The sequence below is a fragment of the Ranitomeya imitator genome, chromosome 4 (genome assembly GCF_032444005.1).
Source record: "Ranitomeya imitator isolate aRanImi1 chromosome 4, aRanImi1.pri, whole genome shotgun sequence".
Classification (NCBI taxonomy): domain Eukaryota; kingdom Metazoa; phylum Chordata; class Amphibia; order Anura; family Dendrobatidae; genus Ranitomeya; species Ranitomeya imitator.
In genome coordinates, this window is record NC_091285.1 from 632,573,444 (window position 1) to 632,600,216 (window position 26,773).

General features: G+C 47.7%; 2 protein-coding genes across 4 annotated transcripts in view; one reads left to right on the forward strand and one right to left on the reverse strand.

Annotated features, from left to right (window-relative positions):
• The window catches only part of NXNL1 (nucleoredoxin like 1), a 61,483-nt gene extending 44,782 nt beyond the window's left edge, over positions 1 to 16,701 (reverse strand). The window contains exons 1-2 of the mRNA XM_069762175.1: positions 16,644 to 16,701; positions 12,765 to 13,116 (exon numbers count right to left, since the gene is read on the reverse strand). Of these exons, the coding sequence (XP_069618276.1) occupies positions 12,765 to 13,093 (329 nt within the window). The 5' untranslated portion in view covers positions 13,094 to 13,116; positions 16,644 to 16,701. The remainder of the gene's footprint in view (positions 1 to 12,764; positions 13,117 to 16,643) is intronic.
• Positions 16,702 to 17,477: 776 nt separating this feature from the next.
• Positions 17,478 to 26,773, forward strand: part of PGLS (6-phosphogluconolactonase) — a 28,042-nt gene continuing 18,746 nt past the window's right edge. The window contains exon 1 of one of the 3 annotated variants that reach the window (XM_069766772.1): positions 17,478 to 17,498. The gene's annotated coding sequence lies outside the window, so the exon portion shown is untranslated. The other 2 variants (XM_069766770.1, XM_069766771.1) reach the window with 2 other exon arrangements.

Consider the following 26,773-nt stretch of genomic DNA (forward strand, 5'->3'; position numbering starts at 1 on the left):
AAAAGCCACGCAGAGAGTGCAGGGAAAAAAAAACCTTCCGCACCGACTCACGGTGCTGAGGCGCCCCTCTGCGTCCCAGAGCTTCCAGCAAGCAAGGCAATATTCACAATAGCAAGCTGGACAGAAAAAATAGCAAACAAGAAAATAGCAAAGAGGAACTTAGCTTCTGCTGGAACTAACAGGTAACCAGAACGATCCAGGAGCGAACTAGACCAATAGTACAACATTGACAGCTGGCATGGGGCAAAGATCTAAGTGGAGTTAAATAGAGCAGCCCACTAACGACTTAGCCTCGTCACCTGTGGAAGGAAACTCAGAAACACCCACAGCCACCAGAGGAAGTCCATGGACAGAACCAGCCGAAGTACCATTCATGACCACAGGAGAGAGCCCGACAACAGAATTCACAACAGTACCCCCCCCTTGAGGAGGGGTCACCGAACCCTCACCAGAGCCCCCAGGCCAACCAGGATCAGCCAAATGAAAGGCACGAACCAGATCGGCAGCATGAACATCAGAGGCAAAAACCCAGGAATTATCTTCCTGACCATAATCCTTCCACTTGACCAGGTACTGGAGTTTCCATCTCGAAATACGAGAATCCAAAATCTTCTCCACCACATACTCCAACTCCCCCTTAACCAACACCGGGGCAGGAGGATCAACGGATGGAACCACAGGCACCACGTATCTCCGCAATAACGACCTATGGAACACATTATGGATGGCAAAAGAAGCTTGAAGGGCCAAACGAAATGACACAGGATTGATAACCTCAGAAATCTTATACGGACCAATGAAACGAGGCTTAAACTTAGGAGAGGAAACCTTCATAGGAACATAACGAGACGACAACCAAACCAAATCCCCAACACGAAGTCGGGGACCCACACAACGCCGGCGGTTAGCGAAACGTTGAGCCTTCTCCTGGGACAATGTCAAATTGTCCACCACATGAGTCCAAATCTGCTGCAACCTATCCACCACAGTATCTACACCAGGACAGTCCAAAGACTCAACCTGCCCTGAAGAGAAACGAGGATGGAAACCAGAATTGCAGAAAAACGGCGAAACCAAAGTAGCCGAGCTGGCCCGATTATTAAGGGCGAACTCAGCCAACGGAAAAAAGGACACCCAATCATCCTGATCAGCAGAAACAAAGCATCTCAGATATGTTTCCAAAGTCTGATTAGTTCGTTCGGTTTGGCCATTTGTCTGAGGATGGAAAGCCGAGGAAAAAGACAAATCAATGCCCATCCTAGCACAAAAAGATCGCCAAAACCTCGAAACAAACTGGGAACCTCTGTCCGAAACGATGTTCTCCGGGATACCATGTAAACGAACCACATGCTGGAAAAATAATGACACCAAATCAGAGGAGGAAGGCAATTTAGACAAGGGTACCAAATGGACCATCTTAGAAAAGCGATCACAAACCACCCAAATGACCGACATCTTTTGAGAGACGGGGAGATCCGAAATAAAATCCATAGAAATATGCGTCCAGGGCCTCTTCGGGACTGGCAAGGGCAAAAGCAACCCACTGGCAACAAGAACAGCAGGGCTTAGCCCGAGCACAAGTCCCACAGGACTGCACAAAAGAACGCACATCCCGTGACAAAGACGGCCACCAAAAGGATCTAGCCACCAAATCTCTGGTACCAAAGATTCCAGGATGCCCAGCCAACACTGAACAATGAATCTCAGAGATAACTCTACTAGTCCATCTATCAGGGACAAACAGTTTCTCCACTGGACAATGGTCAGGTCTATCAGCCTGAAATTTTTGCAGCACCCACCGCAAATCAGGGGAGATGGCAGACAAAATTACCCCCTCTTTGAGAATACCCACCGGCTCAGGAACACCCGGAGAGTCAGGCACAAAACTCCTTGACAGGGCATCAGCCTTCACATTCTTAGAGCCCGGAAGGTATGAAACCACAAAATCAAAACGGGAGAAAAATAACGACCATCGAGCCTGTCTCGGATTCAACCGTTTGGCAGACTCAAGATAAGTCAAATTCTTGTGATCTGTCAAGACCACCACGCGATGCTTGGCTCCTTCAAGCCAATGACGCCACTCCTCGAATGCCCACTTCATGGCCAACAACTCTCGACTGCCAACATCATAATTAGGCGAAAACTTTCTAGAAAAGAAAGCACATGGCTTCATCACCGAGCCATCAGAACTTCTTTGCGACAAAACAGCCCCTGCTCCAATCTCAGAAGCATCACCCTCAACCTGAAACGGGAGCGAAACATCTGGCTGGCACAACACAGGGGCAGAAGAAAAACGACGCTTCAACTCCTGAAAAGCCTCTACAGCTGCAGAAGACCAATTGACCACATCAGCACCCTTCTTGGTCAAATCAGTCAACGGTTTAGCAACACTAGAAAAATTAGCGATGAAGCGCCGATAAAAATTAGCAAAGCCCAGGAACTTTTGCAGGCTCTTCACAGATGTCGGCTGAGTCCAATCGTAAATGGCCTGGACTTTAACAGGGTCCATCTCGACAGTAGAAGGGGAAAAAATGAACCCCAAAAATGAAACCTTCTGAACTCCAAAGAGACACTTTGACCCCTTCACAAACAAGGACTTCGCACGAAGGACCTGGAACACCATTCTGACCTGCTTCACATGAGACTCCCAATCATCCGAAAAGACCAAAATATCATCCAAATACACAATCAGGAATTTATCCAGGTACTCTCGGAAGATGTCATGCATAAAGGACTGAAATACTGATGGAGCATTGGAAAGCCCGAATGGCATAACCAGGTACACAAAATGGCCCTCGGGCGTATTAAATGCTGTTTTCCATTCATCGCCCTGTTTAATACGCACAAGGTTATACGCCCCTCGAAGATCTATCTTTGTGAACCAACTAGCCCCTTTAATACGAGCAAACAAATCAGACAGCAACGGCAAAGGATACTGAAATTTGACTGTAATTTTATTAAGAAGGCGGTAATCAATACAAGGTCTCAAAGAACCATCCTTCTTGGCCACAAAAAAGAACCCTGCTCCTAACGGTGATGACGACGGGCGAATATGGCCTTTCTCCAAGGATTCCTTTATATAACTCCGCATAGCGGCGTGCTCTGGCACAGATAAATTGAACAATCGACCCTTAGGAAACTTACTACCAGGAATCAAATTAATTGCACAATCGCAATCCCTATGAGGAGGTAGGGCACTGGCTTTGGGCTCATCAAATACATCCTGATAATCCGACAAAAACTCTGGAACTTCAGAAGGAGTGGAAGACGAAATTGACAAAAATGGAACATCACCATGTACCCCCTGGCAACCCCAGCTGGACACAGACATAGATTTCCAGTCCAATACTGGATTATGAACCTGCAGCCATGGCAACCCCAAATGACCACATCATGCAGATTATGCAACACCAAAAAGCGAATATCCTCCTGATGTGCAGGAGCCATGCACATGGTCAATTGGGTCCAGTACTGAGGCTTATTCTTGGCCAAAGGCGTAGCATCAATTTCTCTCAATGGAATAGGATACTGCAAGGGCTCCAAGAAAAAACCACAGCGCCTAGCATACTCCAAGTCCATCAAATTCAGGGCAGCGCCTGAATCCAATAATTCCATTACAGAATAGGATGACAAAGAGCAAATCAGAGTAACGGACAATAGAAATTTAGACTGTACCGTACCAATGGTGGCAGACCTAGCGAACCGCTTAGTGCGCTTAGGACAATCGGAGATAGCATGAGTGGAATCACCACAGTAAAAACATAGCCCATTCCGACGTCTGTGTTCTTGCCGTTCAGCTCTGGTCAAAGTCCTATCACATTGCATAGGCTCAGGCCCATGCTCAGATAGTACCGCCAAATGGTGCACAGCTTTACGCTCACGCAAGCGTCGATCGATCTGAATGGCCAAACACATAGACTCATTCAGACCAGCAGGCATGGGAAATCCCACCATGACATCCTTAAGGGCTTCAGAGAGACCCTTTCTGAAGATTGCTGCCAGGGCACATTCATTCCACTGAGTGAGCACAGACCACTTTCTAAACTTCTGACAATATATCTCCGCTTCATCCTGACCCTGACACAGAGCCAGCAAGATTTTCTCTGCCTGATCCACTGAATTAGGTTCATCATAAAGCAATCCAAGCGCCAGGAAAAACGCATCAACATCACGCAATGCCGGATCTCCTGGCGCAAGGGAAAATTCCCAGTCTTGAGGGTCACCACGTAACAAATAAATAATAATCTTTACTTGTTGAACAGGGTCACCTGAGGAGCGAGGTTTCAAGGCAAGAAACAATTTACAATTATTTTTGAAATTCAAGAACTTAGATCTATCACCAAAAAACAAATCAGGAATTGGAATCCTAGGCTCCAGTGGCGTATCTAGGGGGGGGCAGCCGGGGCATTTGCCCCGGGCGCAGCCGGCAGGGGGGCGCAGTCGGGCCGCCTAATTCGGCGGTCCGCAGTGTCTCCCCCGGCGGCTGCATTCTGCCGCCCCCCGCACTGGGAGTCAGCTGTTCTCTGTGCCGACTGTCAAGCTGACAGCCGGCACAGAGAAGCTGCAGAGTGCCGCCTCCCAGTGTGTGCAGAGGGGGAGGGGAGCCCCTGCAGAGTGGCTGTGGCGGGCAGGGAGAAATCCCTGCAGCTCCACTGCCCAGCCGCACGATCTGTCTTCTTCCTGCTTCCTCTCACACAGACGCGCCGCTGGATGACGTCATCATTCAGCGGCCGGCTGTGTCAGAGGAAGGCGATGGAGCTGCTGCGCAGAGCGCGAGGAGAGGTGAGAGGAGTGTGTGTATGTGTGTGAATGTGAGTGTGTATGTGTGTGTGTGTATGTGTGTGAATTTATGTGTGTGTGTGAATGTGTGTATGTGTGTGTAAATGTATGTGTGAATGTGTATGTGTGTGAGTGTGTGTGTATGTGAGTGTGTGCGTATGTGTGTGTCTCAGTATTGTGTGTGTGTATCGCGCTGCAGGGGAATGTGCAGAGAAGTGAATGGTGTGTGTGGGGGGGGGAGGAGAGGGCAATGATGGGGCTGACAGGGGGCATATGCCCTTGGAGGGGGGGGGGGGGCGCCAAAATGAATTCTTGCCCCGGGTGCCAGAAACGCTAGATACACCTCTGCTAGGCTCTGACATCGGATTCTGAACCACAAAATCTTGAATGTTTTGAACCCTTGTAGTGAGATTATCCATCCAAGAGGACAGACCTTGAATGTCCATGTTTACACCTGTGTCCTGAACCACCCAGAGGTAAAGGGGAAAAGAGAGACAAAACACACTGCAAAGAAAAAAAAATGGTCTCAGAACTTCTCTTATCCCTCTATTGAGATGCATTAATACTTTGCGACCAGCTGTACTGTTACGACCTGGTGGTTAGGACAAGAATGGACCTGATGGTCAAGAGCACCCGGAAAGACCTGATAGCTACAAAAATACAGGACAAGCTCTGGGAAGTGGAAACTCTGCTGACCGCAATCCCTAATCCTATCACACACACTAGAAATAGCCGTGGATTGCTCTTAACGCTCCCTATGCAACTCGACACAGCCTAAGAAACTAGCTAGCCCTAAAGAGGAAAATAAAGCCTACCTTGCCTCAGAGAAATTCCCCAAAGGAAAAGGCAGCCCCCACATATATTGACTGTGAGTAAGATGAAATCACAAACACAGAGATGAAATAGATATAGCAAAGAGAGGCCCGACTTACTGAACAGACAGAGGATAGGAAAGGCAACTTTGCGGTCAACACAAAAACCTACAAAAAGCCATGCAGAGAGTGCAGAGAAAAAAAAACCTTCCGCACCGACTCACGGTGCGGAGGCGCCCCTCTGCGTCCCAGAGCTTCCAGCAAGCAAGGCAATATTCACAATAGCAAGCTGGACAGAAAAAATAGCAAACAAGAAAATAGCAAAGAGGAACTTAGCTTCTGCTGGAAATAACAGGTAACCAGAACGATCCAGGAGCGAACTAGACCAATAGTACAACATTGACAGCTGGCATAGGGCAAAGATCTAAGTGGAGTTAAATAGAGCAGCCCACTAACGACTTAGCCTCGTCACCTGTGGAAGGAAACTCAGAAACACCCACAGCCACCAGAGGAAGTCCATGGACAGAACCAGTCGAAGTACCATTCATGACCACAGGAGGGAGCCCGACAACAGAATTCACAACAGGGGTGGTACTGAAAGAGGTACCCCAGCTTAGTAGACCCCGTTACAATCACCTAAGGCCGGGGTCCCATAGCGTATAGCATTGGATGCAATATGCTAATGACACTCAGTTCCATCTCTCCTGTGAGCATAATCCGAGTGTCAGTGCTCTGTGCTCCGATCATCTGACATGAGAGAATTGAAGCACAGGTGCGGAGGAGACGGAGAAAGTAATTTCTCCATCTCCTCCATAGCCGGAGTTCACGGGAATCGCACTGAACTCGGGTGACGTCTGCGATATTTCACATGCCACATAGACTTGGGTGGGTGCGTCAGATCCGACTATTGGATGCACTTGCAGCATGCTGCAATTATTTTCTTGTTTCGAATTGGCATGAAAAAGTAATGTCAAATCTAAGCTGCCCCATAAAATAACACTGGTCCGAGTGCTGTGTGGTGTTTTATCACATAGCACTTGGCCGTGTTAAAACGCTTGTGTGAACGAGCCCTAACTTTAATACGCAAACATTAACCAGTAGATTGCAGCAAAATGCAATTTACAATGCACATTTATGAATCCTCAGTGTACGCACATACAATGTATTACATCTCCTAACTCACAAAGCCCAAAGTCGTTCTGGCACACTGGAACAAATCTACTGCCACACGACAACTGCTTCACTCAGTAGTAGTAGACCCGCTTACTGCGATACCACAATATAGTCCAGCAGATCCACACCCTATACCGGAATAATGAGAATAAACTGATGAGTTAATTTGCTATTAATCTGCTATAACATGCAATAAACCATAAACGTCCATTTACCATATATAAAAGCCAGCTATCTAATTGCCCTTTTAACTCAATAAATTCAATAGATATTATGATCCTGTAATACTAAGCCTACGACATCCCATAAAACTGTAACCATGACCAAATCTGTACAGCGTTAATCCTACTCGAGAATCCAGATTACTGTGAATTAGGGTGAGTAATGATTCACCATGAGAAGACACTTATTCGGAGGAAGTGATATCCATAATCATTTGCAGAATGTCAGAATGGAGAGATAATCCTCAGCTCCTCCTGTGCATTACTGTCTTATATGACTCCATTAGTATGTTTTATGCAGATTCTATTATGCATTTTATATGCTGATTATGTCTGGATGATGCCGCAATCTCATGAGTCACTGAGAATAACTGACACCTGGAAAGAAACCTGGAGAAAGACTATCGTGTAATGTCATCATATACATTATAAAGGGGGCCTACGTGGTTTAGTTTACGCTTTATTAACTTGTTCTCCTTATAAAATTGAATTTTCGCACTTAGTTAGTGTTCCTCATTCATTTCTAGATCCAAGACATTGAATTACTGACTGAAAAATGTGCGGTGCAGTCTGGCAGAAGTCAAGCTATGTAAATTCCCATGACGTGATGCCATATTAATATTTGTTTTGTACTAAAGATGTAACCTAGTTGGAGACCATCTTTCAATTTGTAAGAGATTTGCTGCCCTTTAAAGAGGTTGTCACACAACAAACATACATTACCTAGCCACAGGTAAGGTGGTAAAAGTATGATTGCTGGGGTCTGACTGCTAGACCATCAGAGGTCAAGAGAACCGGAGTCCCAAAGTTCCTTCTGTAATAAAATGTTACTGAGCGTGTGCTACTATTGTTCCATTAATTGTCAATTACCTGCCTATAGGAGTTAAGACAGTTAATGGTCGCACATGCTCAGTATTGCTCCATTCATATAGTGAACTTTGAGCGTCCCACTCTCTCCATCAGTGGGGGTCTCAGAATCAGGACACAATCATACATACATTTACACACGTGAACAAAATTTTTGCTACCCTTTTGTTGCAGTAAGAAAAACCCACAATGGTCACTGAGATAACTTAAAATTGACAAAAGTATTTTTCTATTTAAATTTACTGAATATCAACTAATGAGAATCAGTCATTGTTTATGAATAAAGATGGGCGAACCCGAACAGTAAAGTTCTGCGTCCATACTGAACACCTACTGTTTGGGCACGGACACCAAACACGGACTTCACCAGGATGTCCATGTTACTGTTTGGGTTCGGCCCCCCAAACACTGGGTGTTTGTCGCACTGTCATGTACTCACCTATCGCCTAATTCCACCGAATCCCTTGTCTCCTGTAATAAAACAAAAATAAAAACCAACAATATCCCTCACCTGTCCATCGTTCTGTCCAACGCCGTAATTAATGTCTGGGGGATAAACAGTTTTGAACCTGGACGGTGCCAAGATGTGACTGTCCAGGCTGAGAAACACTGGTGAATGAGCTGCTGCCTCTGTACCATCCAGGTTGAAACCTGTTTATCACATAGACATACATTATGGCATGGGACAGAAGGAATATTGTTGTTTTTTTATTTTTTGCTTTATTACAGGAGACGAGGGCTTCGGTGGAATAAACGTTAGGTGAGTATAACTGTGTTTGTTATTTTTAAATAAAAATGAAAAAGTGTGTTTTGTTTTATTTCAAATAAAAGACTTTATTCTGGCTGTGTCTTTATTTACCATACAACTATAGGATTAGTAATGGATAGGTGTCTTATGGGCATCTGCCTCTCCATTACTAATCTGTGGGCTTGATGCCACCGGACAATACAAAGGTGACATCAACCCAACAAATATGAACCACACTTGCCACCGCTACAAGGCAAGTGAGAAGAGCTGCGCAAATCATCAGGATTGGCAAATCTAATAGATGTGCCTTTTCTGGGTGGCTGCGGGCTGCTATTTTTAGGCTGGGGACCCAATATTCATGGTCCCTTACCAGCCTAAGAATTCCAGCACCCAGCTGTTTGCTTTAGCAAGGCTGGTTGTTAAAAATGGGGGGACCTCACACCGTTTTTAAGTCATTTAAATAATTAAAAACTACGGTGTGGGGACCCCTCTATTCTTAACAACCAGCCTGGGTGAAGATGACAGCTGAGGGCTGGCTGGTTATCAAAAATACAGACAAACCCTAGCTGTTTTTTTAATTATTTTTTTGCAGCGCAGGAGACGGCTGATTAATACTCTCATCAGCTGCTTCTGCTCTGTTATTAGCGGCTCAGGCGTCAGCTGATGGGAGCAGTAGTCTCATCAGCTGACACCAGAAAGCGGAGGTAAACTTTATACCTCCAATCACAGCTGCATGCTCACGCTGCCATTTGACAGCGTGGGAACTGTGGCTGTCTGACCAACGGTGAGACGTATCATGACATAACAGCATGGCAAATACTGGATGTTCTGGTGCCCAAACCCGCGCTTTTTGTAACTGTTTGGCCAAACCCACCGGACCCGAACATCGTCCATTCATCTCTACTTATGAATTGTGGTTCAATTTAAAAAAAAAATAATGAAACTTTCCTGGACAAAAATGATGGGACCCTTAACTTAATATTTTGTTGGACAACCTTTGGAGGCAATCAATGCAAATGATGTAACTGTCAATGAGATGTCTACACCTGTCCACAGGTATTTCAGCCATTCATCTTGAGCAAACTGCTCCAGCTGTCTCAGGTGTGAAGGCGCCGCCTCCAGACTGCAGGTTTCAGCACTTCCACAGATGTTCAATAGGATTTACATCAGGGCTCATACAAACCATATCAGAATAGTCCAATCCTTTGCTCTTAGCCATTCTTGGATATTTTTAGCAGTGTCTTTTGGGTCATTATCCTTTTGGAGGACCCATGACCTGCAACTCAGAGAAAGCTTTTATGACACTGGGCAGCACATGTCGCTCCATAATGACTTGATAGTCTTCAAATTTCATTGTACCCTGCACAGATTCAAGACACCATGTGACAGAGAATGCAAAGCAGCCGCAAAAAAATAACCAAGCCTCCTCCATGTTTCACAGTAGGTACAATGTTCTCTTCTATGTATGCTTCATTTTTGCATCTGTGAGCATAGAGCTGATGTGTCTGACAAAAAAGCTCCAGTCTTGCCTCATCTGCCCAATGGACATTCTCCAAGAATCTTTGTGGCTTGTCAATATGTCATTTGACAAATTCAAATCTCCCTTTTTATGAGTTGCTTTCAACAGTGGTTTTCTCCTCGTTCGTATTCCATGATGTCCCCTCTGGCCAACACAGAAACAGATGGTGAAATCTGACAGTGATGTACTTTGACCTTGGTAGTTTCCCTCTAATCTCTTTAGAAGTTGTTTTGGACTCTTTGGTTATTATTTGTATTATCCAGTTCTTCAATTTTTCATCAATTATCCTCTTGCGGTCACATCCAGGGAAGTTGACCACAGTCCCATACAGCTTAATCTTATGAATAATATGTGCAACTCTAGTAACAGGCACATCAAGCATCAAGAAGATGGTCTTTATAGCCTTTACCTTTAACATGTTTGTCTTTAATTTTCTTTCTAATCTCCAGAGACAACGATCGCCTTAGCTTTTTTTGGTCCGTGTTCAGTGTGGCACACACCATGATACCAAACAGCACAGTGACTACTTTTCACAACTAAAATAGGCAGACTGACTGATTACAAGTTTGTAGACACCTCTGATACTAATTGCAGGAAAGCTTAGTTTAACATGTCCTTATGGTCAAATTATTTTCAGTCTTTTCTAGGGGTACCACCATTTTTTATCCAGGCCATTTTCATTATTTTTTTATAAATTATTTTTTCTCTTGAATCACAATGCAAAAGCAATGTCTGATTTTCATTTATTCAGTAAATTTAAATTGAAAATTACTTTTGTCTTTAGCAAGTTATTTTAGTGACCGTTGTATGTTTTTCTTACTTTAACAGAACGTAACAACAATATTGTCCATGTTTGTATAATCTCTCTAGATACAGGATAACCTCCCCAAAAATGCACGCAGAAATTTCTGTTATATCCAACAGCCATCTAAAGTTCTGCAGATAGTAGTGCAGCACCCCAGGTGACCGGTTGCTGCTGTGATGTTGCTTTCCTTTCGGGGAAGGTGATGTCATACTCAGAGGCAATGGAGTTCTCTTCACCAAGTAAGGCACCCACACACAACATATTCCAAATCCAGGCCAGGAGGGGGAGCTCAGGACCCAGATTCAAGGGAGCTTCCCTAAGCTATATGTATCCTGACCTGGAGGAGGAGTTAGCCAGTCTGGGAGAGACAGTGGACAGAGACAGTTGGTTTAGGGAGACCAAAGTAGAAGGAAGTCTGAGAGAGCAGACAGAGAGGCCTGGCAGCCACAAGGGAGCTGCAGCCTCTGGAAAGGTCAGATAACCCGAGGGGTTGTATATGGAGGAGCTGGAGATGAAAAGAGCACAGGAGAGGAACAGGGCTCAGAGGGGAACAGCGGAAGGACACCCTCAGAGCCAGAGCACAGTAGCCGGGTAACGGGAGCCCAAGGCTTTTGTGAGACTCAGAGCAGAGCCGGAGGGCCGAGAACTGTATGTAATTGGCCCACACCACACCTGAGATGCAGCAGCACCTGAAGAGCCCGGGGCATGATAAAAAGGCTCAAGCTGCCCGTCATGCAGGTACCTGTCTCAGGACAGGGGGAATAGAGGACTCTGCAGAAAGCTTCAGGCAGCAGGGACTTCCTATACAGCCAGCGCTAGTTGGAAAGGCTCACGGACCTCAACTGGGAAGGAGATTCTCCATTACCTCTGAGCCGGTCGGACCACCACCACCCATGCCTGACAGCCTGGACTGTGGCCTGCCAACTACAGTAAACCAGGTAAAGGCTTACAACTTCTGTCCTTATTATTACTTATTGCCCGGCATACACCATCATCGCCTTACACCTTAGGACCTCTAGGGACCCCGCTTCACCTGTGGGAAGTGTTACCATCATTGCTGCGAAAACATCCCCCAGAGGACCCCTTGTATGCAGCGTCGGTCCCACTATTGACCGAACACCACAGGTGGCGTCACGACAGACTTTACCACAATTCCCCTTAAAAGACCTTTCTCCTTTAATTGGACGCCCAGGGTCACGGACAAGGTCACAGCCACATTGACATCCCCTGTAATTGCCGACCGGACCCGGTACCGAGTACCCCACGGCCCAGGCAGGTCGCTCCAGTAGCAGCCGGAATTATTTTGCATTTTTGGGGGGGTTAGTATAATTTGGAGCAAGTTGGATAAGTGTACCTCTAGTTACAAGGAAAAAAAAAAAGAACACATAATCCTGAAACATGTTTTGGCACTGGATTTACACTTTAAGATGGTGAGGTTCAGGGCTGCCTCTAGGCCACAGAGTCACTGCATCGTTGGTCTACAGCACTCTTGACTATGAGTGTCTGGTGTTGAAGCTGGCCCTGGCTGGACAATCTTGACAAAAGTTTATCTATTTTTTATAAAATGAGTAATTACTCTATGTTGGCAGATTGTTGGCGAAACCCATCTTTTCATTTGCCCATATGTTGGCGTTTGGCACGGAATGTCTTCTTGGCACCTAAAGCTCTATAGATGGTGGTCTGGCCACTGGGTGGTTCTTAAGAAATGAAAATATATTGTGTGAAGGTATAACGAGGTCAACGTGACAAATCTACAGTCCATATCATTTTTTCCTTCTACAGCATTTTTTTTACATATTACATATATACACTTCTCAAAAAGAAAGATTTCAGAATGTACCTCCTAAACTCTTCATCCTCGAAAGGAACCAGTAGCCATCGTTTTGGCATGTCCCTTATAAAGCTGTCATGCTCTTCCTCGTTGCGGTCCAGGGACACATAAACCAGTGCGATCTGAGAGGATCGGTTCACGTAAAACTCGTCAGTCAATTTGGTAAAAAATTCCTTTAAGAGCGGCGAAAACTCCTGACAGCGTGAGCATCCCGACTCGGCAAAGTACAAAAGCAAAATACGATTTTCCAGCGTCCTCCAGACCTCTCGCTCCAAGTCCAACTCATCCTGATCACGGTTATTTTTTATCAACACTTTGCCTAGAAATAATTCAGCCATATTACTCTGGGCAAGTCCGACCCCTGTAAAGAAGAGAACACTTGGTAGTTCCTACAAAACCCAAACATCATGGTCGTCCGACAATAATTTCATATGATTGAGTACTTAGAGGGAATCTGTCAGCAGAATTTCACTCCCCAATCTATTTGTATGAGCGTGTAGCTCTTTCAAAAACAAGTCCAGCAATACCTTTACATGGTCAGTCCGTTTCCTCCATTACTGAGAAAGCAACATCTGAAGATTTGAAGCCTCTGTCACTCCAGCTCTATTCCCTGCACAGTACCACCTCCTCCTGCTCAATTGACAGCCTCTATGCAGCGTGACATCAAGCAAAGGAGTCATCAGTCAAGCAGGAGGAGGGAATAGAGCTGGAGTGACCAAGGCTTCAGATCTACAAACACCACTTCAGCATTATTTAAATATAAATTCAAACATTGATTTCTCAGTAACAGAGGACCATAGTGGCCATGTAAAGATATTGCTGTACTTGTCATTGAAAGAGCTACATGCTCATACGAATAGATTGGGGAGCGAATTTCTGCTGACAGATTCCCTTTAGGGTGCTCAGTCATATTAAATGATTGCTAGACCACCATATAACTTATATATACAACAATTGATGCCAGAAGGATTGGGCATGTTGGGTTTAAACATGCCCAATCTTTTATGTAATAGAAATTAGCAACTAACAAAGATGTTTAGCAGAAACTTAGTTATTTTACCTATTGAGAACAGATTTGTGCACATCTACAGGTGTATGGGGGAGGGAACGGTGTAAAGAGAAATAGTCATTGGCTCAAAGAGCATTCCGCCAACAGATGTATGCCCCACTACAGTGGGCTTCCACCTAGACTCAGAGCTACATGGAGGCCACAGTGTGGCGTACAGCAGGTTACAGGCTCCATATCACAGATCCTCTATGTGTCCTTGTGCATGAAGCTTCTAAGTGTATCTCCACTTAAAGGGAACCTGTCACCCCGAAAATCGCGGGTGAGGTAATCCCACCGGCATCAGGGGCTTATCTGCAGCATTCTGTAATGCTGTAGATAAGCCCCCGATGTTACCTGAAAGAGGAGAAAAAGACGTTAGATTATACTCACCCAGGGGCGGTCCCGCTGTTGGTCAGGTCAGATGGGCGTCTCTGGTCCGCTGCGGCGCCTCCTATCTTCTTTCCATGACGTCCTCTTCTGATCTTCAGCCACGGCTCCGGCGCAGGCGTACTTTGTCTGCCCTGTTGAGGGCAGAGCAAAGTACTGCAGTGCGCAGGCGCCGGGCCTCTCTGACCTTTCCGGCGCCTGCGCACTGCAGTACTTTGTTGTGCCCTCAAGAGGGCAGACAAAGTACGCCTGCGCCGGAGCCGTGGCTGAAGATCAGAAGAGGACGTCATGGAATGAAGATGGGAGGTGCCGCAGCGGACCGGAGACACCCATTCGACCTGACCAGCAGCGGGACCGCCCCTGGGAGAGTATAATCTAACGTCTTTTTCTCCTCTTTCAGGTAACATCGGGGGCTTATCTACAGCATTACAGAATGCTGCAGATAAGCCCCTGATGCCGGTGGGATTACCTCACCCACGATTTTCGGGGTGACAGGTTCCCTTTAATGAGATGTCAGAGCCTCCCGATTTCCTGACTGATGGGGGGTGGACGCTCCTGCTTGAGTGACAGTTCAGGTCTAATACTCTAGGCCTGAACTGTGTGCGCCCTGATACTGCTGGAGGAGGGAGCTTTGTCTCTGCAGCATCCGAATCAGTGTGTCTTCCTGAAGAGCACAGAGACGTACGGGGTTAAAAATTCAGCTTAGATGTTAATGATTTTCTCCTGTGAGTGTATTTCCCATAGTATTATAAGGCCGTCACGGACTAATTCCTGTAATGACTTCATTAGTTTGTTAATCTTGAAAAGTTTTGGTGCCTGCAATTATCCTAATAACTTTCTAATTACACATACAATTAGGTAAAGCATGAATTCGGTGTAGACCAATTGCTAACACTTTCAACTCCTTCAAAGGACTCACTTATGTTACTCCTTAGAGGGAATCTGTCACCAGGTTTTTGTAATCTGAGAGCAGCATGATGTAGGGACGGAGACCTTGATTCCAGTGATGTGTCACTTACTGGTCTGCATGCTGTCATTTTGATATTATCACTGTTTTCTTTGCTGCAGATCTGGCAGTTCTCTGAACGCTGAGCCCTGTATAACCCCGCCCACGCCGCTGTTTGGCTGCTTTATGTATACACTGTGCATAGCCGGAAAGCTTCCAATCAAAGGTGGGGGCGGAGTTGGACCAGGAGGCATGAGGCACCTAGCCCTGTAGTGATAATCTCCTGCTGATAAAATACTGATTTATTGAAACAGCCTAGAAAGTGATACATTGCTGGAATCAGGGTCTCTGTCCCCACATGATGCTGCTCTCAGATTACATATCAAAAACCTACTGATACATTCCCTTTAAAGAGAATATGTCTGAATGACCCCCCTCCCTCTAAACTGTTTCTATGGTTAAGTTGCTCTTTGAAAGATGTCATCCACGCTTTTACAATTACAATCTCTTGCGCCTTGCCTGAAAAATCACTGATGTCATTCATATGCAAATGAGGCCTAAAGGGGTTGTTCACTACTCAGACAACCCTTCCTGAATTCCTATGTTTTCCCATTTCCCGATACCCATAACATTTTCATTTTTTATGATGATGCAGCTGTGTGACCACTTCATTTTTGCGGGGCGAGAGGACATTTTTATTGATACCATTTTGGGACAGATTTGACTTTTTGATCGCTTGCTAGAGCAATTTTTGTGGAATTGCGGTGACCAATAAATCATAATTTGGGCGTTTTTTTTTTATTTTTTCCGTTTATGGTGTGTTAATTGATTTTATATTTTGATAGGACTTTTCTGAAAGTGGCGATACCACATATGTGTTTGTTTTAATATCTTTATTTTCAATTGGGAGGAAAGTTGGATGATTTTAACTTTTATGCTTTTTTTTTTTTCATTTTTTTTTTTTAAAACATTTTTTTTTTCCTTTTCACTGTATCTGTTATCCACCATAGGGGAACTGAAAATTGTGATCGTCCGCTTACAAATACTGATGTAAAATACTGACCAAATACTGAACGTAGCTACTAATTTTTGCGAAAAGATGTGCTCTTTGCAGTTAATCAAAATTTAAGAATTTGTTAAAAATAAAACAAAAGTGAATTTTAATTTTTTATACCTTTAAAAAATAAAATAAAACATGCCATTGCCAAGTCAACTAAAACTTCCTAATATATCACTGTAAAAAAAAGTTATTAAATTAAATATTAAAAACCTTAATAAAATAAATCTTTGGGGTTTTTCTCATATTTTCCGTCAAATATTTTCCTTCCGTCAAATCAGTAATGTACAAATTAAAAAAAAAAAATCCAAATATTCATTAAAGGGTTATCAAAAGCGTCTCCAACGACTTGGCTGTTCAGCGTCTCATTTCTACGTGATCTCAGCCACGGGCATCATTGTATTTAGGGTGAATTTGTGTTAATGATCAGAAATTAGAGACGTTACCTACCTTCTAAGGAAGAGTAGGACCCCCCGCTGGTCCATTAGAGAACATCGCTGTGCAATCTGGAAGGGATTTAGGCAGCGGTCTTATAAATAGAGCAGATATATGACGCGAAGGACTCTGGGGCCATAATCAGCTTATGTGAAGGGCTAAGTATTAGTGATGAGCTAATGTGCTGGGATAAGGTGTTATCTGAGCATGCTCGAGTGCTAACTGATGCTCCAATTATATATTTCGAGTCCCCCGCGCCTTCATGTCTCTCTGACAGCCGTAACATATGCAGGGATTGGCTGTTTGTTAGCCAATCCATGCATGTGTTGTCGTACAGCCGCGGGGACTGGAACATAGTATTGGAGCATCGGTTAGCACTCGAGCATGCTGAGATAACACCTCACCCGATCACGTTACCTCATCACTACTAAGTATATATCATATCTGACGAGTTTTTTTTAACCTAAAGACCTTATAGCTCATGGAAGCCGAGGCGGAAAAAACAAGAGTGAATAGAAGCCCACTGGGGCTCAACGGCCTGCATAACACGAGGCAGATATTAGGAAACCCAGTATTTATTGGCTCATAGATCATTCTCTGCAATAAAAGGGAACTAAACTGTGGAGACAGAAAAATAAAACGTGCAATAGTTCTAGCCCTTGGCCTGACACAACTGCTGTAACCATCAGCTCATTGCTGCACTAGTTTATCCATAGGATGATATCATTTGCCAGCACTTACTGGAACTTACAGACAAGTACTTCCGCCCTTACCCGACGTCACTTCCGCTAGAGCCCAGCAACAACTGTAGCCGTGCTGTAGCGTCTAGCGCTGCCTTTCGTCACTTCCGCCCTTACCGAAGCCTCACAGGTAGGACTCTCTGTCGTCACTTCCGCCCTCTCACCTGCCAGTTCCCTGCTCTCTTTTTTTCTTTAGTCTTGTCATTGTGCCGCTGAGTGTGCGCTGGTACAGTATCCGCTCTTCCTCTTCTCTCAGTGTGCGGGTGGCTGTGCTTGCTGCTGTGAGACGTCGCTGCGACACAATGCCTTGTGTGAGTCGGTGCATGAGATGACAGTGTGTGAGGGTGTGGGTCCTGCCGCCGCCGTGCTGTGCATTGTTCTAACCTGCGCTCCTCTGTGGAACAGGTGACCTTCCTGCTCAAACAAGTAGCTGTGGAACTACAGGTTGCAGCATGCCCTGCTTGGACTTGTAGTTCTACCACAGTTGGTACACCTTTTCTTCAGATACTGCTGCACGTGTGTCGGGGTTACAGTTTTCCTGAGTATGTTCTGATCTTTATGACCCTCACCTGTCACGCCATGGCTACGTATGATTGGCGCGGTGGCAGGTGCCATTTACCCGGTATACGGTGCCGTACCGCTGTCACATGTGCCCAGATCTAGGGCAGGTGGGGCATGTGAGGCTGACGTGATCAGCGGCGTAGCGGATGTGTAATGGGTTGTTGTTCTCAGTTATCAGCCCGTTAGATGCTGTTTGTATGGTCTGAGTATCCGTGTGTCGCTTTCCTGTCTGTCTATAAATCTGTCAGTAGTGATCATCTCTCTAACACCCTGGTGTCTGCCCCTGCGGACCCCTCTCCCAGTATCTGCCCCTGCGGACCCCTCTCCCAGTGTCTGCCCCTGCGGACCCCTCTCTCAGTGTCTGCCCCTGTGGACCCCTCTCCCAGTGTCTGCCCCTGCGGACCCCTCTCCCAGTGTCTGCCCCTGCGGACCCCTCTCCCAGTGTCTGCCCCTGCGGACCCCTCTCCCAGTGTCTGCCCCTGCGGATCCCCCTCTTCTCGGTGTCTGTCTGCCCCTGCGGACCCCTCTCCCAGTGTCTGCCCCTGCGGACCCCTCTCCCAGTGTCTGCCCCTGCGGACCCCTCTCCCAGTGTCTGCCCCTGTGGACCCCTCTCCCAGTGTCTGCCCCTGTGGACCCCTCTCCCAGTGTCTGCCCCTGCGGACCCCTCTCCCAGTGTCTGCCCCTGCGGACCCCTCTCCCAGTGTCTGCCCCTGCGGATCCCCCTCTTCTCGGTGTCTGTCTGCCCCTGCGGACCCCTCTCCCAGTGTCTGCCCCTGCGGACCCCTCTCCCAGTGTCTGCCCCTGCGGACCCCTCTCCCAGTGTCTGCCCCTGTGGATCCCCCTCTTCTCGGTGTCTGTCTGCCCCTGTGGACCCCTCTCCCAGTGTCTGCCCCTGCGGATCCCCCTCTTCTCGGTGTCTGTCTGCCCCTGCGGACCCCTCTCCCAGTATCTACCCCTGCGGACCCCTCTCCCAGTGTCTGCCCCTGCGGACCCCTCTCCCAGTGTCTGCCCCTGCGGACCCCTCTCCCAGTGTCTGCCCCTGTGGACCCCTCTCCCAGTATCTGCCCCTGCGGATCCCCCTCTTCTCGGTGTCTGTCTGCCCCTGCGGACCCCTCTCCCAGTGTCTGCCCCTGCGGACCCCTCTCCCAGTGTCTGCCCCTGCGGACCCCTCTCCCAGTGTCTGCCCCTGCGGACCCCTCTCCCAGTGTCTGCCCCTGCGGACCCCTCTCCCAGTGTCTGCCCCTGCGGACCCCTCTCCCAGTGTCTGCCCCTGCGGACCCCTCTCCCAGTGTCTGCCCCTGCGGACCCCTCTCCCAGTGTCTGCCCCTGCGGACCCCTCTCCCAGTATCTGCCCCTGCGGATCCCCCTCTTCTCGGTGTCTGTCTGCCCCTGCGGACCCCTCTCCCAGTGTCTGCCCCTGCGGACCCCTCTCCCAGTGTCTGCCCCTGCGGACCCCTCTCCCAGTGTCTGCCCCTGCGGACCCCTCTCCCAGTGTCTGCCCCTGCGGACCCCTCTCCCAGTGTCTGCCCCTGCGGACCCCTCTCTCCATTGTCTGTCTGCCCCGGCATCTGTCTGTCTGCCCCTGCGGATCTCCCTATCCTTGTGAATCTGCTCCTGTGCTGTGTGACGCTGTTGTATTTCTGCGGCTTTGGTCTCTTCTTGGTTCTGATCCTGTGTACGATTTGTGCCAGGAACGATTGTTACCTGTACGATACTGTGGGATCTGTCTAATGTGAGAATATTCATTGTGTATCTGCAATATAGACAGGCGCCCATAGGATATAATGGGATCTGTCACAGGTTACACCCAGCGAGCGGCGTAACTAAAGTCCAAGTCCCCGCAGCAAAATTTGGACCTGGGCCCCCACCTGCATCTTGGCCAAACGTATGGGCCCTAGTAATGTTCTAGATTCTATAAAGAAATACATGTTTGCACCCCATCCTGGCTTCTTCTCGTAATAATCTCCCCATCCTATGAACTTTTTCCCCATGCTGGACCCCTTCCTGATATAATGGACCCCTTCCTGGTATAATGTCCCCCATGCTGGGCCCCTTCCTGGTATAATGTCCCCCATGCTGGGCCCCTTCCTGGTATAATGTCCCCCATGCTGGGCCCCTTCCTGGTATAATGTCCCCCATGCTGGGCCCCCTCCTGGTGTAATGTCCCCCATGCTGGGCCCCCTCCTGGTGTAATGTCCCCCATGCTGGGCCCCCTCCTGGTGTAATGTCCCCCATGCTGGGCCCCCTCCTGGTGTAATGTCCCCCATGCTGGGCCCCCTCCTGGTGTAATGTCCCCCATGCTGGGCCCCCTCCTGGTGTAATGTCCCCCATGCTGGGCCCCCTCCTGGTGTAATGTCCCCCATGCTGGGCCCCCTCCTGGTGTAATGCTGCCCATGGTGGGCCCCTTCCTGGAATAACGTCCCCCATGCTGGGCCCCCTCCTGGTGTAACGTCCCCCATGCTGGGCCCCTTCCTGGTGTAATGTCCCCCATGCTGGGCCCCCTCCTGGTGTAATGTCCCCCATGCTGGGCCCCTTCCTGGTATAATGTCCCCCATGCTGGGCCCCTTCCTGGTATAATGTCCCCCATGCTGGGCCCCTTCCTGGTATAATGTCCCCCATGCTGGGCCCCTTCCTGGTATAATGTCCCCCATGCTGGGCCCCTTCCTGGTATAATGTCCCCCATGCTGGGCCCCTTCCTGGTGTAATGTCCCCCATGCTGGGCCCCCTCCTGGTGTAATGTCCCCCATGCTGGGCCCCCTCCTGGTGTAATGTCCCCCATGCTGGGCCCCCTCCTGGTGTAATGTCCCCCATGCTGGGCCCCCTCCTGGTGTAATGTCCCCCATGCTGGGCCCCCTCCTGGTGTAATGTCCCCCATGCTGGGCCCCCTCCTGGTGTAATGTCCCCCATGCTGGGCCCCCTCCTGGTGTAATGTCCCCCATGCTGGGCCCCCTCCTGGTATAATGTCCCCCATGCTGGGCCCCTTCCTGGTATAATGTCCCCCATGCTGGGCCCCCTCCTGGTGTAATGTCCCCCATGCTGGGCCCCCTCCTGGTGTAATGTCCCCCATGCTGGGCCCCCTCCTGGTGTAATGTCCCCCATGCTGGGCCCCCTCCTGGTGTAATGTCCCCCATGCTGGGCCCCCTCCTGGTGTAATGTCCCCCATGCTGGGCCCCCTCCTGGTGTAATGTCCCCCATGCTGGGCCCCCTCCTGGTGTAATGTCCCCCATGCTGGGCCCCCTCCTGGTGTAATGTCCCCCATGCTGGGCCCCCTCCTGGTGTAATGTCCCCCATGCTGGGCCCCCTCCTGGTGTAATGTCCCCCATGCTGGGCCCCCTCCTGGTGTAATGCTGCCCATGGTGGGCCCCTTCCTGGAATAACGTCCCCCATGCTGGGCCCCCTCCTGGTGTAACGTCCCCCATGCTGGGCCCCTTCCTGGTGTAATGTCCCCCATGCTGGGCCCCCTCCTGGTGTAATGTCCCCCATGCTGGGCCCCTTCCTGGTATAATGTCCCCCATGCTGGGCCCCTTCCTGGTATAATGTCCCCCATGCTGGGCCCCTTCCTGGTATAATGTCCCCCATGCTGGGCCCCTTCCTGGTATAATGTCCCCCATGCTGGGCCCCTTCCTGGTGTAATGTCCCCCATGCTGGGCCCCCTCCTGGTGTAATGTCCCCCATGCTGGGCCCCCTCCTGGTGTAATGTCCCCCATGCTGGGCCCCCTCCTGGTGTAATGTCCCCCATGCTGGGCCCCCTCCTGGTGTAATGTCCCCCATGCTGGGCCCCCTCCTGGTGTAATGTCCCCCATGCTGGGCCCCCTCCTGGTGTAATGTCCCCCATGCTGGGCCCCCTCCTGGTGTAATGTCCCCCATGCTGGGCCCCCTCCTGGTGTAATGTCCCCCATGCTGGGCCCCCTCCTGGTGTAATGTCCCCCATGCTGGGCCCCCTCCTGGTGTAATGTCCCCCATGCTGGGCCCCCTCCTGGTGTAATGTCCCCCATGCTGGGCCCCCTCCTGGTGTAATGTCCCCCATGCTGGGCCCCCTCCTGGTGTAATGTCCCCCATGCTGGGCCCCCTCCTGGTGTAATGTCCCCCATGCTGGGCCCCCTCCTGGTGTAACGTCCCCCATGCTGGGCCCCCTCCTGGTGTAACGTCCCCCATGCTGGGCCCCTTCCTGGTATAATGTCTTCTATAGTGGGCAACTGACTTCGGCGAGCCGGTGCTGGCAGCGCATGGTGTCACTGACCAGCTGATATCTCCTGCCGGCCTCTGATTGGCTGGTGAGGTGTGTTGTAGTGCAGGGAGCCGGCGGGTCCTGGCGGTGCAATAAATTTCTGCTTGAATTTGCGTTTCAGTGTTCGCACCCTCTGGAACCATGATTGTTACTTCATGGAAAACTCCCGATATATCTAATAAGAGATTCCTGTCTCAGATTCTACACAATTTCATTCCTGTAGGCTCATACAGATTATTCCCATCTTCAAAAATTGATTTAAAGGGAATCTGTCTGCAGGAATAAGACACGACATTATAAACAAAATCCACAAAAGCGCTGGGAAGAGCCGGCCAGGGACTGACCTGGGCTCGTCTCATCACTCTCTGCAGTCCTGGCCGGCTCTTCCCAGCGCTATTATGGCTTCTGTTCACATTGTTGTGTCCAAATGACGTCCGGCTTATAATGCAGGAGAGAAACACTGGTGACCCATAGACATCATTAAAAATGGCAGATAGAAAACCATTGGCATTCGAAGGAAAATAATTGTTTTGCCTGTGCCGTTCATTATTTCTACAAGTCTGGAGACGCAGCAGAAATGTATTGATTCAAGGTTTGGTTTATTTAGTGCCAGGGGAAGGGCCGTGTGTATTTCGGTGATTGTGACGAGATCGGGCAGGGCTCTATGCTTACACAAGGTTTTGGTGAAATGTTTGGGCCTGGACCGGTGGTAGCTGAGGACATGTCCTGCTAGACTCCACCAGCTGTTGTCAAGCATGTTGGCGTATGCTGGGAGTTGTAGTTATCAATCAGCTTTGATGTCACAGAAGGTTTATATTATCCTTATATAGCGCCATTAATTCTACAGCACTTTACAGACATCATCATCACTGTCCCTATTGGGGCTCACAATCTAAATTGGGAGAACGTACAAGTTCCTTGCAGATGTCGTCCCAACGGTGCAAAGCATCATTGCTAACCACTGAGCCACCCTGCTATATCCGTGTCTTCACCTGTCATTCTCTAAGCCCCTATGATCTGTGTTGGCGTTCTCTGAGGTGTGACACTCCAAACATAACTCTCAGTATCTCATGATGGATGGACATGGGGTCACCCAGCAGTGGAGAAATTATGTCCTCTATTCATCATTTTCAGTTTTGGTCCAAATTTATCAAAATGTTTTGGTGGAAAATTTAGAATGGCTACTTTTTGGGGGCGGAGGTGGAGAGGGGGGGGACTTTTGTCTTTTGTTTGTTAGGATTGTTGCAATAAAAAAGTTTTTCCGTAAAATGTAACTTTTTTTTTTTTACATATTTTTTTATTAAACTGGGCAAAAAATTTTTTTCTTTTAGACAGATGTTGTACTCCGCTATGGCGAGGGCTGTGGAGTCGGTAACCCAAACCTCAGACTTCGACCTCACAGCACCAGTCACTACTGATCATGTACATAAAGTGCAGCACAGATTCATCTCCATTACGACTCCACAGCACTGGTCACTACTGAGCATGCACATAAAGTGCAGCACAGATTCATCTCCGCTCTGACTCCACAGCACCTGACACTACTGAGCATGTGCATAAAGTGCAGCACAGATTCATCTCCGCTCCGACTCCACAGCACCTGACACTACTGAGCATGTGCATAAAGTGCAGCACAGATTCATCTCCGCTCCGACTCCACAGCACCTGACACTACTGAGCATGTGCATAAAGTGCAGCACAGATTCATCTCCGCTCCGACTCCACAGCACCTGACACTACTGAGCATGTGCATAAAGTGCAGCACAGATTCATCTCCATTACGACTCCACAGCACTGGTCACTACTGAGCATGCACATAAAGTGCAGCACAGATTTATCTCCGCTCCGACTCCACAGCACCAGTCACTACTGAGCATGTACATAAAGTGCAGCACAGATTCGCCTCCGCTCCGACTTCACTGCACCTGACACTACTGAGCATGTGCATAAAGTGCAGCACAGATTCATCTCCGCTCCGACTCCACAGCACCAGTCACTACTGATCATGTACATAAAGTGCAGCACAGATTCATCTCCATTACGACTCCACAGCACTGGTCACTACTGAGCATGCACATAAAGTGCAGCACAGATTCATCTCCGCTCTGACTCCACAGCACCTGACACTACTGAGCATGTGCATAAAGTGCAGCACAGATTCATCTCCGCTCCGACTCCACAGCACCTGACACTACTGAGCATGTGCATAAAGTGCAGCACAGATTCATCTCCGCTCCGACTCCACAGCACCTGACACTACTGAGCATGTGCATAAAGTGCAGCACAGATTCATCTCCGCTCCGACTCCACAGCACCTGACACTACTGAGCATGTGCATAAAGTGCAGCACAGATTCATCTCCACTAAAATCTGAGATCCTTAGATCAGGAACAGACATTTATAGGACATTTCATAACTTTCCCAAATTCTTATGAAAACATTTACAGCACATACTGCCTTGTACTACTGTACCCAATGTATTATATATTTTAGGAGTCGGTCCATTTTATACGACTCCAACTCCACCAAAATGGACACCGACTCCACAGCCCTATGGTACTGGAACACATTTACACCAAAGGCTAAAAAATCTGGATTACCAAAACCATGGATATAATACGGAAAATAAAAGAAAACCAGTCAAGTTATGGGGTTGTCTCACTAATTAAGTCCATCGCCTGCCATCAGCATGGATCATAAACGTTAAGTCGTAAAGAGTGGGACAGTAGGTCGGGGCAACCGAAATCGGGAAACCCATAGACTGACCCTATGTTTGCCAGCCAGGTGTCACTGGCTGAGGTCCAGCTCATCACTAGGCCGGATTCATGACCCATTTATTATTTTTTTTTCTTTTCTCCTCAGTAAATGCTTTGTTTCTATCATTCCTTAAAAACATCATGGCCCCCAGGAATAAAATCCCCCAGTGAGACGACTTTCAGTCATAACAAGTGTAAAGTTGACACCTGGGTATTGTCTCTGAGTGTCGGAGATGTTGGATCTGTCACCGGAGGATTGCTGTTACCAAGGAAGCGGCTTCCTGCTGTGTTCATGGCCCCATTTGGAGAACATCAGCCGCTCTGATTCTTTGTCTAATAGTTCTACTTCATCTACATTTAAAGATGATTTCCACCCAAAATGTACAAATTGCCTATAAGTTAGTAAATCAGAAGCTAAACGGGCAGCCAAAGTCTGCCTATCAAACGGGCAATCCCCACTTGTGTTGCGCCTGTCGAACAGCTACAAGACATTCAGCTGCGAGGACTCGAACATATTGTTCGAGCACGCCGAAGATACTCGGTTAGCACCCGAGCATGCTGAGATAACACCTTGTCCGAGCACGATCGCTCATCCCTAGCTATCATCATTGAATTTACAGTTACACTGTACACACGTCAGCCGAAATCTATTACCGCCCCCCTCCGAGCTCCACTGTAGTGTATGATAAAGCTGTAAAAAAACATTTATTTTAAAATATAATGGTTATATTAGACAGCCTTTGGCATATGCAGTGGATATATAAAGTCTACACACCCCTGTTAAAATGACAGGTTTTTGTCATGTAAAAAAAAAAATCGTACTAAGAAGAATAATTTCAGAACTTTTTCCACCTTTGTCACCTATAATTTGTGAAAAACAAAATTAAATTTTTATTTTTTTTTGAGGAAAAATTGGATCCAGGTCTGGGCCATTCTAAAACTGTGCTTTGGAATTTTTTTGTAACCTTCTCCCGACTGATCACTTTCAACAATGAGATCCTTTGCTGTGTTGTAAGCTGTTTACGGCCCATGGCTATTGCTGTAAAATGCAGCTAAGAAAATGTTAGAGAAATCCTACTAGAAGGATTACATTTGTGATTACTGAGGTATCCTTCTGTCTCCTCATCGTGATCCATCAATTATAAAGTGAGAGTAGATACAAGTGCTTCTCACAAAATTAGAATATCATCAAAAAGTTAATTTATTTCAGTTCTTCAATACAAAAAGTGAAACTCATATATTATATAGTCATTACAAACAGAGTGATCTATTTCAAGTGTTTATTTCTGTTAATGTTGATGATTATGGATTGCAGCCATTGAAAACCCAAAAGTCATCTCAGTAAATTAGGATAATTAACAAAAAATACCTGCAAAGTCTTCCTAAGCGTTTAAAAAGGTCCCTTAGACTGTTTCAGTCGGTTCCACAATCATGGGGAAGACTGCTGACCTGACAGAAGTCCAGAAGGCAGTCATTGACACACTCCACAAGGAGGGTAAGACACAAAAGGTCATTGCTAAAGAATCTGACTGTTCACATAGTGCTGTATCCAAGCATATTAATGGGAAGTTGAGTGGAAGGAAAAAGTGTGGTAGAAAAAGGTGCACAAGCAACCGGGATAACCGCAGCCTTGAAAAGATTGTTAAGAAAAGGACATTCAAAAAATTGGGACAGATTCACAAGGAGTGGACTGCTGCTGGAGTCATTGCCTCAAGAGCCACCACACATAGACGTATCCAGGACATGGGCTACAAGTGTCGCATTCCTTGTGTCAGGCCACTCATGACCAATAGACAATGCCAGAAACGTCTTCCTGGGCCAAGGAGAAGAAGAACTGGACTGTTGCTCAGTGGTCCAAGG